Consider the following 14,676-nt stretch of genomic DNA (forward strand, 5'->3'; position numbering starts at 1 on the left):
AAGTCCTAGACCAAATGGTTTCACAGATGACTTTTACCAAACATTTTAATAAGAATTAACCTACCCTTCTCAAACTATTACAAAAAAATTCAAGAGAGAACACTCCAAGATCATTTTAAGAGGCTAGCATTATCCTAATTCCAAAACCAGATACTAGTAAAAATACTACAAAGGGGAAAAATCATAGGCCAATATCCCTGTTCAACAAAGATAAAAAATCCTCAACAAAATATTAGTAACCGAAATCCAGCAACACATTAAAAAAATCATACACCATGATCAATTGGGATTTATTCTGGGATGCAAGGTTGGTACAATATCTGCAAATTTCTGTGATATACCACATAAACACAATTAAGGGTAAAAATCATATGATCATATTAATAGATGCAGAAAAAGCATTTGACAAAATCCAGCACCCATCTATATCATAAAAAGCCAGTGGCCGTAATGCCGGAACAACCAAACGATCGGTCATCAGGAGGTGCACTGATGGGTCCTGCGGTGGTGGCAGGACTCTGGATCTCACGTGATTTCATGCACTGGGCCTTTAGATTCTGATAAAAACTCTCAGTAAAGTGGGAATAGAGGCAACATACCTCAACACATTAAAGGCTATATATGACAAACATACAGCCAACATCATACTGAATGGGAAAACAATAAAAGCATTTCCTTTAAGATCAGGAACATGACAGGGATGTCCACTTTCACTACTCTTATTCAATATAGTACTGAAAGTCCTAGCCACAGCAATACAGACAAGAAGAAATAAAAGACATCCGAATTGGAAAGAAGAAGTAAACTGTCATTATTTGCAGATGATATGATACTGTATATAGAAAACCCTAAAGATTCCACACACAAAAACTATTATAACTGGTAAATTCAGTAAAGTAGCAGGATACAAAATAAATATCTAGAAATCAATTGTTTTTTTTTAAATATATTAATAATGAACTATCCGAAAGGGAAACTAAAAAAATAATCCCATTTACAAGTGCATTAAATAAATGCAGTGGAACCTTGGTTCTTGACATTAATTTATTCTAGAAGGCTATTAGAAAAGTGATTTGTTCGAAAGCCACTGGGGTGGGGGTGGGCTAGAAGGAGTTAAAGGGGAAAGAAGGGGACGTATGTAATACTTTCAAAAATAAAGATTGAAAAATGAAAAATGAAATAGATAAGCTGTTCTGTTTAGGAAAAGTGGTATTTATAAAGGCATCTTTAAAACAAATATAATTCTTCATTCCATTTTCTTTCTGATCTTTACTTAAAATAACAACAGTCATTACTTGTATCAATTTTGTTTCCATGTAATATTTATGTAAGGCACACTTAATGCTCTTTAAATACTCAAATTTTATTTATTATCAATGAAAAGAATAATTATTGCAAGAGTATTTCATTAATGACCTGTGTCTTTTTTATTTAATGAGTTCAAGGAAATTAAGATGCATTGAGAACTCTAATTCAAAATATCAACTGAGAGCAGGTATATAATTCTACATAGGCACTTCACACATATATATGTATAATATAAACTTATAAGCTCTTATTTAGATGAAAGGATGATAAGAAATCAGTTCAAATAAGTAAACTAATGAACAAAATTAGAGTCTTAATGAATAAAAGGAAAATATATACCATTCTTGTATAATGTTCAGAGCTACTGAGAAAGGATAGGTAAGCTGTAAAAAATACAACTATGTGAATGGCTGCCCAACCCCAACCCAGAGCAATACAGGATTCCCCCTATATATCTTTACATGGCAACCCTGATAATTCTGTACATATTTAAAGAATTAAAAGTGAGCAGATATAGCACAGGTATAGTATATTGTATTACTTGATGAAGTTATGTATTTTCTACTGTGCTAAATACTACCAGGCCTCTCCCTGCCATAGAATTATACTTCATGCCCCAGTGACATAAGGCTGGCTGTGTGACTTGCTTTGGCAAATAAAATATGACTGAAAGTGACTGTTTTGAACAGAAGCTTTAAGAGTGAGTGACTGGTTCTTCCAGCTCTCTTTTCCCTTTACTACAAGAGCAGCAGGCCCTGTGGTTGGGCTGTTTCTCCAGCCTGTTCTCAGAATAATAACAAGGAGGAGAGCTACTGGCATTATATAAGTGATAAAGATATAAACTTTGATACCATAACTCTTAGATTTGATACTGCAGCATAACATAGTGTTCACCTGAGTAAAACAACAGACCATATTTTAAAATGTGAAGTCAAGTATAAGATAAAATTTATACTTTAAATAAAGGTACTCCAAATAAATGTACTCTGTGCTCATTGTAGAATATCTAAAAAAGTTAAAATTACCAATACTCTTATCATCCAAAGATAATAACTGATACTATTTTCTTTGAGAATATTTTCTTATAGTATACATTTTCTTCCAGTATTTTTCTTATGCATATATATAACTAGCACTATACTTCACACTCCATTTTATATTGTGCCTTTAAAAAAAAATATATATATATAGATTTTTTACAGAGAGGAAGGGAGAGGGATAGAGAGCTAGAAACATCGATGCGAGAGAAACATCGATCAGCTGTCTCCTGCACACCTCCCACTGGGGATGTGCCCGCAACCAAGGCACGTGCCCCCAACCGGAATCGAACCCAGGACCCTTCAGTCCGCAGGCCGACGCTCCATCCACTGAGCCAAACCGGTTTTGGCTATATTGTGCTTTTTATACTTATTCTGAGTATTTTCCCATGACATTAAGTCTCAAAATAATATTAATGACACAATAAAATAATTATATTGATGCAATGTAATTCAACAATTCCCCTGTTAAATATGTAGGTTCCTGATTTTAGAAAGCTTATAAATAACAGATGTGAATAATATATTTTTACATAAAATTTTGTATCTATACAGATTTTTCCTTTTGGAGAAGAAACAGTTTTCTTAATGAAAATATTTTTGAGATGCCTTTGATAAATTTAAGTAGATGTCAGATAGGCTCAGAGAAAAGGTCTAGGCAGAAATTGCTGAAAATGTCAAGACATGAATGAAAACAACTATTGCTGTTCAAAATATCTCAAAGTAGTAATATAATAGTTATTAATATTTGTAAAATACATTCTATAAATCTGCAAACATACTAAGGCTAAGTGTAGAAAAAATAAGTGTACTGTGCATGTGTTATGGTAGGAGATACTATTTTAGAAAATTTACAACACAGAAGAAAGTATCTTAAAATAAATCAGTAGCTAAATTGTTAAAATCACATTATCAGAAGATTATAATCAATCAGTTCAACTTTTCTTGCTGTTAGTTTTCTTATGACTTAATGACTAATTTCTCCTTTAAAGAATGACTTTGAATAAATGGGAAGTAAAACCTTTTCCTTAACAGTGTATAAACAAAGTCTGCGATTTAATAACAAGGTCAAATTCCTAAAATATATGTCTTCCAGTTTTATTTGTTTTTAAATTCAGCAGTTTTAATAAGTAAACCATTCAGTATTCTGCACATTCTTTAAGTGTATGTATTAAATCCACAAAATAAATTTGTACAGGCAATTCTGCCATCACACAAATAAGTTATATTAAAACATTTAATTTGCAAGTTAGCATGTGAAACTTAGAATATTCCTTCATAAAAGCAATAAATTAAATAAGAAAATGAACAAAGTAATTCAAGGTTTGCTGATTTTAATTCCTCACAACTGAAATCCTTCACAATGTGCTTAAGTGTTATTTTGAAGCAATTATGAGGCATTATTTTGAAAACATATCTTATTGTTATAAAGAGGTATATGAAGAGAAAGGAAAATAATTTAACATTGTAATAAAGTATTTGACCCAGTGATCCCTCTTCTAGGAATATATCCCAAGAAACTAGAAACACGAATCAGAAAGGATATATGCACCCCTATGTTCATAGCAGCACAATTCACCATAGCTAAGATTTGGAAACAGCCTACGTGCCCATCAGCAGATAAGTGGATTAAAAAACTGTGGTACATCTACACAATGGAATACTACGCTGTGGTAAAAAAGAAGGAGTTCTTACTGTTTGCAACAGCATGGATGGAGATGGAGAGCAGTATGCTAAGTGAAATAAGCCAGTCAGAGAAAGATAAATATCACATGATCTCACTCATTTGTGGAATATAATGAACAACATAAACTGATGAACAAAAATAGATCCAGAGACAGAGAAACATCAATCAGCACGTCAAACCTTAGGGAAAGTAGGGTAGGATGGGGGTAAGGGGGCGAGATCAACCAAAGGACTTATATGCATGCATGTAAGCCTAATCAATGGACACAGACAACAGGGTGGTGGGGGCATGAATGGGAGGTGGGAGGTAATGGGAGAATAAGGACACATATGTAATACCTTAGTCAATAAAGAAATTTAAATAAATAAATAAATAAATAAATAAACCTGAATCATTTATATTTTTCCTGAAAAACCTCTAAATTTTAAAATAATGTGGAAATCTATTATTCATGTGTTCACTGTTTATCATAGTTGCAATATTAGTTTTAGGCAGACTAACTAGTGATAATACTACTGAATTTGTAAGCATTATATTTTATAAGATATAACTTGAGTGAACCTCAAGGAAATTAGGCTGATTGAAAAAAGCCAATCGAAAAAGGATACGTCCTGTATGGTTCCATTTATATAATACTCATGAAATAACATTATTATAAAAATAGATAACAAATTTTTGGGTTGCTAGGGGTTAGGGAAGAAGGGAGGGAGAGGTATAGTTATAAAGGGGTACTATGAGGGAGTCTTGTGGTAATGGTATGTTAGGTGTATTGATTATGAAAGTAGGTGCATGAAGCTATTTTCTATCTTCTATAATAATAAAAGTGCAATATGCTAATTAGACCAGACATCCTTCCGGATGACCTTCTGGATGAAGCCGGGGCTGCGAGGGAAGCCCGGGTCCCAAGTGCCTGCCGGCGGCCTAAGAGAAGCCTGGGTCCCGGATGCCAGAGGGAAGCCAGTGCTGGCAGCCGGTGGGGAAGGAAGGACTACTCTTGCACAAATTTCCTGCATCGGGCCTCTAGTTATATGGTAAGATTGCATAGAGCTATATACATAGATAAAAATGAGTACATGTGTAACTGGTAAAATATGAATGAGCTATGTGGATTGTACCAATATCAGTTTTTTGGTTCTGATATTTTGATATTGTAATATCTTGTTAAGCAAGATATTAACATTGGGTGAGACTGGATGAAAGGTACATAGGGGCTCCTATAATTGTTTCAAATAAAAATTAAAAGCTTTTACTACTCCATACTCCTATCTAATAAAAGAGTAATAGGCAAATTGACCATCACTCCAACACACAAGATGGCTGCCCCCATGTGGTCAAAGATGGCTGCACCCATGTGGACACAAGATGGCCAGCAGGGGAGGGCAGTTGGGAGGGACCAGGCCTGCAAGGGAGGGCAGTTGTGGGCGATCAGGCCAGCAGGGGAGGGCAGTTGGGAGGTACCAGGCCTGTAAGGGAGGGCAGTTGGGGGCGATCAAGCCTGCAGGGGAGGGCAGTTAGGGGTGACCAGGCCTGCAGGGGAGAACACTTGGGGGGGACCAGGCCTGCAGAGGAGGGCAGTTAGGGGTGACCAGGCCTGCAGGGGAGGGCAGTTAGGCATCAATCAGGCTGGCAGGGGAGTGGTTAGGGGGTGATCAGGCTGGCAGGCAGAAGCAGTTAGGGGCAATCAGGAAGGCAGGCAGGCGAGCAGTTGGGAGTCAGCAGTCCTGGATTGTGAGAGGGATGTCCGACTGCCCATGGTAGGATCAGGGGATCAGGTCTAAACGGGCAGTCGGACATCCCTCGAGGGGTCCCAGATTGGAGAGGGTGCAGGCTGGGCTGAGGGTCACACCTTCCCCCCCCCCCCCCCGGTGCACAAATTTCGTGCACCAGGCCTCTAGTACATTAATAAAATCAAATATTCTTTTCAAAATAGATTTTAGATTACTAATGTTAACAATCAGTGCATGACAAATTTATAATATTGAAAGTGAACTTCATATATTAATAACAATTTCTTACAGAATAAAGCTGAAGATAGAGCTGAGCTACATGAGAAACACTTTCTTGTTGCCCTAAATCAGTGGTTCTCAACCTTTCTAATACTGCGACCCTTTAATACAGTTCCTCATGTTGTGGTGATTCCCAACCACAAAATTATTTTCGTTGCTACTTCATAACTGTAATTTTGCTACTGTTATGAATGGTAATGTAAATATCTGTGTTTTCCGATGGTCTTAGGCTCTACAGTCGCGACCCACAGGTTGAGAACTACTAGCAGGGTCACCTAAGACCATCGGAAAACACAGATATTTACATTACGATTCATTAACAGTAGCAAAATTACAGTTATGAAGTAGCAACGAAAATAATTTTGTGGTTGGGGGTCACCACAACATGAGGAACTGTATTAAAGGGTCGCAGTATTAGAAAGGTTGAGAACCACTGCCCTAAATGAAAATATCATTTCCTTATATTTTCAAATTGACACTTAAAATAATTTAAAGAGAGTAAGAGCTATATTATGAAAAGCATGCGATCTCTTATATAGTTCATTTAACAAAATGCAATAAAAAATAGAAAAATGTTTTTATGTGAGTTAACAAGAAGATACATTGTTTTGCATCTTGGTAAAAAAACTTCAAAATCAACTTTATAAAGTATCTCCCATTTTAGAACACAGTATTGCAAAATGAACTATCTGGGGAAATGATGCCATCAAGTAAAATGACTGAAACATTATCAAAATTAAAGTGAAAAAAAAAAACAAAACAGTTGGTTCTAAACAGTATTAATGTAAAGCAGTAAGTTAATTTTACCTGATTTCCAACTTTGCTATTTCAGGTAATTCTCCAAATTTTATCTCTTCCACTTCTAGTTCTTTAAGAGCAGCCAGGATTTTCTGTTGATCTCTACTGGTAATTCCATTCTAAAAAGATATAATTTCAAGGTGCAATAAGACAGTCATACATGAATAATATTCAAAATTACTATAGAAGTTTTCTACTTGATTAATTCACATCTTGATAAAAGATACATATTGAAAAAATAACACTGGAAAAATATTATTTGCTTGTAACTGTGACTAAGAAGCTTACATCATTAAAATACTTATATATGTAGTAACTTTAGTAAATTTTTTACAATACATACAGTTGTGATGGATTCTAAAAATAAATGACTAGATTTTAACATATAGTCTAAAAAACCACAGTAATAAAAATTTTCCTTCAAAATATTATTTGTAATATCTGTGATTACATGAGAACTGTCTTCTTTATGCTTGTATTCTACCCTTAGTATTAACTAAATTTTCTTTCCTGGATTAAGCTAATTAGTATGTTTATTTTGATTTTCAGTGATACTAAAGATTTCAAGTTCCCAGTGTGTTTATGCCAATGTGTTCCAATATTTCAGAAATATCATTACTTTTTAAGTGTCCTATTTATTAAAGTAACTCTTGCCTTAACCGGTTTGGCTCAGTGGATAGAGCGTCCGCCTGCGGACTGAAGGGTCCCAGGTTTGATTCCGGTCAAGGGCATGTACGTTGGTTGCGGGCACATCCCCAGTGGGGGGTGCGCAGGAGGCAGCTGATAGATGTTTCTCTCTCATTGATGTTTCTAGCTCTCTATCCTTCTCCCTTTCTCTCTGTAAAAAAAATCAATAAAATATTTTTAAAAATTGTAAAGTAACTCTTATATTTCCCACAGTATTTTCAAATTGTTGCTTAATAATATCAGATAATGAAATAACAGGTCTTGACCATTGTGAGAATCCAGCAAAAGGCAATAATTGGATGACACATGTTCATACTCACACAAAAAACACCTCTTATTTCTAAGTAACCTGTTTTAAATTTTTAATTTATATTTAGAAATGAAGGAGTTTTAATTGAAATGTCATAAATAATCAAAAGAAAAAAACAACTCTTAAGATTTTAAATGTTCTTAAAACAACACCATAACAGAAGATTTTGGTTATCTATAATCATATATAATCAAAAACCTAGCAAAATATCACTCATGGTCTAAAGCCTAGGATCTTTAAAATAGGAAATAAAAGGTTCCATCTACAATTTTAGAAATATGAAAGATTATGTCTGCAGTTTTTGAAATTGATACTACCTTTGAAAACTCATCTTTCCTCATGGTCAAAAGATGTCTTAAAGTTATATCCCTTTCCTGTAGAAAAGGAAAAAGAATGCCACCTTTCAATATAAATGGAACAGTAGAAGAGGAAGTAGCCACATGTACATAAGTTAGTTACATACTACCTTCCTAAACAACTTTCAACTTTCTAGTGCGGACAAAATTATGCAGGTACAGAATTATACCACCAGGTAAATAGTAATGAATGTCATAATATCTATAATTACCTTAAAAAATAAACACAGCTAGTTTTCCAGATTCAAAAACAATTTATATTTACTCTATAAAATTTGATAGAAATTATATTTTATGAATATTTAAAATTTCTACTTGTATCATGTTAACCACCAATAACATTTAGTTTTACTCAATATATCTCAAATAAGAAGTTTCAAGATTGTACAAGAAAGTCTAATTCTGAACTACCCAAACAGAATGTACATATTTCGAAGGACAGCCTATCATAAATAGTGCTTTAATCCTTCAGTATCAGTTAATCTATATATATAAAAGCCTAACTGACCCAGTAGCTATGATGTGCACTGACCACCAGGGGGCAGACACTCAATGCAGGAGCAAAAACCACAGGCATGGAAACATGGAACAGACTGATGAATCTCAGAGGAGGGCGGAAAGAGATTAACCAAAGATCTTATATGCATACTAGAGGCCCAGTGGGATCCCTTGGCCTGGCCTGCACCCTCTCACAATCCAGGACCCCTTGGGGGATGTTGGAGAGCCAGTTTCGGCCCAACCCTGCAGGCCAGGCTGAGGGACCTGACTGGTGCACGAATCTGTGCACTGAGCCTCTAGTTTGAAAATAAAAGAGGAATTAAATATACACTCAGAAAAGCATAGAAAAACATCAAGTCAGGGTGCACCGGTGGGGTCCCTTGGCCTGGCCTGCGAGGACTGGGCCAAAACCAGCTCTCTGACATCCCCGAGGGGTCCCAGATTGCGAGAGGGTGCAGGTCAGGCTGAGGGACCCCACCAGTGCACGAATCCGTGCACCGGGCCTCTAGTTGTCTTATAATTATCATCTATTCAAATCCCATAATTCATACCCAGAGGACCTATAACAGTGGATGGCATATGAATTTAATCTTTATGACAACCCTACATTAGGTATTATCATCAGCATGAAAAAAAGAGATATTTAAGTAACATATTTCAGTTAATAATCATTAAAGCAAGAATCTGATCCCAGGTTTGTTTGGTTTAAAATAATGCTTCTTCTAATATTCTATACAGGAAGATTAGCAACTACAAAAACAAACTAAGGACTTAGATGTACAAGCAAGATTTCTGTGAAGCTTTAGGCAGTAAGTAAAAGCTGTTTAATCCAGCCAGAAAATTTACATAAATTTCTAGAATAATAAATTTTTAAAATGCTTATAAGTACAAATTTTTCAAACTCTTTTAAGTACAAATTTTCAAAATGCTTATAAGTACAAATTACAGAGAAAAGTGCATTTGGGACTTTTTCATATGCATGTTTATGGATATTTAATGTCATGTTAACCAACAAATATACATAAGTAATTTATTGTAGCTTATACAATGTCTTACCTTTAATAAATCTGTCATATGTTCAAGTCCAAGACCATGTAAAAATACTTCCAGGTCTCCAAATGCTGTATATGAACTATATATATTTATAGCAGTGTCAATTTCAGAAAAATACTATAAATGCCCAAACAACAAGTAAGTATTTATAATGCAGAGAAAGAATGAGAATGAGTGAAAATGAATATATGTAAAATATATTTGCATATTTACACAACAGATCTATGTTATATCAGGAATAAGAAAGGTTTCTTGAGTAAAGATATAAGTAAACATGTGATAGTAAATGGTGATAGTAAAATGTAGATAATCTTTCCTAAGAATGAAAATAACTGCTGATATATATATTCCTTGTGAGATCTTGTACATGAAAAACTCTAACTGCAGGAAGTAAGAATTTAATAATAATTTTAAATGTGGGTAAATAGGTAACAATTTTGTGACCTATACTGAACAATGGTATTCAGGAAAAAATATGTATTTTTAATTTTAGCTTATAAAATCAGAAATCTGCTAAAAACTTAGTGTTCAAAAAAACTGAGCACTAACAAAAACATAATCTTAGAACCTTTTAGGAATAATTTTATTGTGGGTATTTTATATAAAGTAAAAAAATTATCCTCATTATTGTCAATACACACATACAAAATTTTTCTAAAGTTCTGGAGAATAAAGCACTTAGAAACCAGACATTTCTAAGTGATATTAAAAAATGCTTATAAGTTTAAGATATCATATATCACATTTACTAGAACTAATAAAACCATGCACAATTTTTACTGAATTATAGGTATTGTGTTGAACAATAAAAAGGTTTTTACCTAAATATGCTATCTTTTTCTTTATCAGAATCCGTTGTCAATAGTTTACAAATAGTCTCTTCTTTAGTTAGCTGTTGAAGCTTTCCTTTCAATGGATTTAAAGTCAAAGAAAGAAAGCTGAAGATCTGAAAAAAGTTGAGTCATTCAAATATAGTTAACAATATTATATACTATTACTTACACTTAAAAGAAACTAAACGTGATTATTTTATATCTAGAAAGAATTTTTTTCAAAGGTGAGAGGGACTGAACATTCACAACTTACTATGCTAAGAATAACTTTTTTTAAATTAAGCAAATATTTCCTTGATTAAAATAATAACCAGAGCCCTAGCCAGTTTGGCTCAATGGATAGAGCATCGGCCTGCAGGAGGCAGCCAGTCAAGGGTTCCCTCTCAACATTGGTGTTTCTACCTCTCTCTTCCTCTCCCTTCCTCTCTGAGGTCAATAAAAATATATTTAAAAAATAAATAAAATAAACAGGAAAAAAGTACATCTAATTAAAAATAGTAAACACAAAAGAATATAGTAATTAATATTTTCCATACAATATAAAACAAAATGAAAAATTCCATTTTGTTAAGTAACTCAGATTGAGTACTAAGGTAGTACTTTAAATACATGGTTAAGTAGGAATAACGTAATAAGCATGGCTAAATGTATACAAATCCCAACTCCATATGGGAAATTCCTTAGTTTTAAAATCTAACTTTTTAGTAATTCAAGGTTATGCTTCATAATTAACCAAAATACAAAATTAAATCTCACTTTAAGAAACAATTTAAAATTCAAAATAATCTTTCATGTTCATATTTTTCTTTGATGTTCTTTAATATTCTATTTCAGTGTCACATACCCTAGATCAGTGGTCGGCTAACTGCGGCTCGCGAGCCACATGCGGCTCTTTGGCCCCTTGAGTGTGGCTCTTCCACAAAATACCACGGCCTGGGCGAGTCTATTTTGAAGAAGTGGCGTTAGAAGAAGTTTAAGTTTAAAAAATTTGGCTCTCAAAAGAAATTTCAATCGTTGTACTGTTGATATTTGGCTCTGTTGACTAATGAGTTTGCCGACCACTGCCCTAGATTTAATAATGCAATAAACTAATTAAAAGTTCTCAAATTTTCAAAGCTTAGAAGAAAAACTACAAATTTCTTCTTGAAGTTCCACAGAGCTTTAGTTATCAGCATTTACTCTAGAATACAAATGACAACATAACATGCCATAGAAAATTTAGTTTAATATATAAAAGAATACCTCTAGATGTTTATTTCTTTTTGCAATCTCGCTTGGTGTATTTCCATGTTTGGTTTGTAGCATTTTATTTGCTCCAAGTTCAAGCAACTTCAAAACTACATTTTTATGACCCTGACGTGCTGCCCAAGTTAAAGCCTGGACAAGTGGGAGGCGGGGAGGAAAACATTGTTTAAAAAGAGGGACTGTATATGAGAAGGAGAGAACAATAAATAAAATAAAAAAGTAAACAATAAAAAAGTAAACATGGTTAATTAATGAAATTATGCAATCTCTTCATTTCACAATTTAATGTAAACATATTTCCAAAGTTGTAATTGCAAAGCAAACTTCCAGTACTCGGTGATTTTATAAGAGAAATGTTTTATACACTCAAGTGATGTTATATAATAAAATGGTTTATCTGCCAATTACTGAACTGTGTTCTATAAAAAAAGAATTCTAAGTGTATTCTGGAGCCCAGGTTTTGTTGTGTTACAGCTTCTTTGTCAATGGTGAGGATTAAGAGAGACAGATAATTCCTTTTTTATATTTCAGCTGTTGCTTTTCTTCATCAAAACACAATTATATCCTAGCCCTTCTGTAACTTTTATTTCAAAAGTATTTGTGGCCTAATACTAACAATTATAAGATATCAATGTCTTAGAAATAAAAAGGAACATTGTACAATGGATTCTCACAGTATAACCATTTTCATCCTGGGTATTAACTTCTGCTCCATGAGCAACAAGGAGAGCAACAACCTGAGGGTGACCATCTCGTGCAGCATACATGATTGGAGTCATAAGTCTCCTAAAGAGGAGGAAGAAAAGAAACATTTGTGTTAATTCTTCCATTAATAGTTACTCAAGTTCATGAATACACAATACCATCAGTATTGCTTTGAAAGCAAAAAGAGAAATAAGAGCTTTTAATAAATCATATTATTTAAAATCCAATCTCATAGCAAATAAAAAAGTGAACACTTAAAAGTATAGCATGCTTACACAGCACCCTCTAGTGAAGAAACACGTTTAAGAAAAAAATCACAAAATAAACCACACTTTCTAATTTGAGGTTTCATTAATTTACATATTCATATAGAAAAATATCAGAGTAGCCGCACTGTGCTTATGCTGAGAATATAGTAACGAGTAACACAAAAAAGGTCCCTGTCCTCAGAGGAATGCTCAAACTGAACGCTTATTGTATTTAGCAGTTTGCTAAAATAAAAATGCAAATTTAAAACTTCCTCTGTTTCGTAAAGTATTCTATTACAATTCTACTTCAGTTTACGACTGAAAGAAATTTACCCTGACTTGGAGGCTTACTCTAATCAAGAAAGTAATCAATCTAATAGTTCAGCCAAATTCTCTGAGACTATTTTTGAGGAGAGCATAGTGCTTTCCCTCTAGTGTATCATTTTCCAAAATTACAGATTGAATCCCTCTACCTCTAGAAGTTAGTCATCCTCTGGACCTATTACAAAGGACACCAAACAGGTTCTATCAGTTCTACTTGGGCTAAACTTATATTGTGGTCTGTTTTAAAGCAGGTCTGGGATTCTGGAGTCACCTCAAATATCTAATTTATATACAAAAAAGTCACCTCAAATATCTAATTTATATACAAAAAAGTTCACAAAAGAACAATAAATTTCAGAATTCTCTATTTTGATCTCATTAAAGAAATTCATCTTGGTTACTCACGTTATATACACTACCTTTAAACAGAATATTTCGTTATTAGGTTCATTAACATAAGGTACAACCTAACTCTAATCACTGTACTCCAATGTCTTTAGCACAAAAAGATTTACACATTTATCTGTTTCTTCTATTTCATAGTATATTACAACTTTAATGTTTTATTAGAAACTATGTGTAACTGTCAAACATTGTCTCTTTTACCTTGAATATCTCCTATACAGTGCTTTCATTACACAGACAATTTTTACACGATGAAGAGTGAATTTCCCGGATAACTTAAGCAAAGAGAAAATATATATAAAAGAAAAAATTCATTTGAGTGAATTTTTCAACTGATCATTCAAAATGTTCAATAAGTATAAATCAGATCTCTTGAGGCCTCTCCTCCATCTCACTTCCCCCACAATAGCTCAAATCTGCTCCTTCCAATCTTTCCTATTTCACAAAGCTACCATTAACCACAGGCCTAAGACTAAGCATTATTTGTGGCTATTCTCCATCACTCCATAAGTCATCAGTAGGTGCTACTGAATTTACCTCATAATATATTATGAATCTAACCACTTCTCACATCTTGTTAGCTATTATAAGCAGTCCAAGCTATCATTATCTTTTTCTGATCTTTATTATAGCGTAAGTCTCAGAACTGTTCTCCGTGATTCCTCTTTTGGCCACTTCCAGTTTATTCTTTATGAAAATGCCAAATTATTCCCCTTTCAGGGACTGTGCAAGTGCTGTTCCCTCTACCTTTCTCTAAATCTTCATATTGTACATTTATTTCTCTTAAATCAGATTCTTATTGAGAGGAAAAGATCAATAAAATTGAAAAACTTACAGCCAAACTGATCATGATAAAAAAGATGACACAAATCACCAATGTCAGGAATAAGAGAAGTGATATCAGTACAGAGTCTCCAGATTTTAAAGTATAAGGGAATATTTATGCCAATAAATTTAAAATTTTATTTATTTATTTATTTATTTTTAATTGAATTGTTCGTATATTTGTATTTTATTGCTACATAACAAATGACCACAAACTTGGTGATTTAAAACACCCATTTACTAATTCAGAATTCTGTAGGTCAAACTTTCAAGCATGGCACATGACTGGGTTTGTGCTCAGGGTATCTCAAAACAGTTATCATATTGGCCAACCCCTAGGAAAGAATTTCA

The 14,676-nt window shown here is 33.7% G+C and overlaps 1 protein-coding gene across 1 annotated transcript in view; it reads right to left on the reverse strand.

Annotated features, from left to right (window-relative positions):
* ASZ1 (ankyrin repeat, SAM and basic leucine zipper domain containing 1) overlaps nucleotides 1-14,676 on the reverse strand; it is a gene marked incomplete at both ends in the record, with an annotated part of 105,051 nt that overhangs the window by 19,194 nt on the left and 71,181 nt on the right. Inside the window, 6 exons of the mRNA XM_080664171.1 lie at nucleotides 6,846-6,955; nucleotides 8,151-8,207; nucleotides 9,744-9,819; nucleotides 10,562-10,686; nucleotides 11,816-11,950; nucleotides 12,493-12,604. Coding sequence (XP_080520297.1) covers nucleotides 6,846-6,955; nucleotides 8,151-8,207; nucleotides 9,744-9,819; nucleotides 10,562-10,686; nucleotides 11,816-11,950; nucleotides 12,493-12,604 — 615 coding nt within the window. The remainder of the gene's footprint in view (nucleotides 1-6,845; nucleotides 6,956-8,150; nucleotides 8,208-9,743; nucleotides 9,820-10,561; nucleotides 10,687-11,815; nucleotides 11,951-12,492; nucleotides 12,605-14,676) is intronic.

Source organism: Plecotus auritus (genome assembly GCF_963455305.1).
Source record: "Plecotus auritus genome assembly, chromosome: 4".
NCBI lineage: Eukaryota > Metazoa > Chordata > Mammalia > Chiroptera > Vespertilionidae > Plecotus > Plecotus auritus.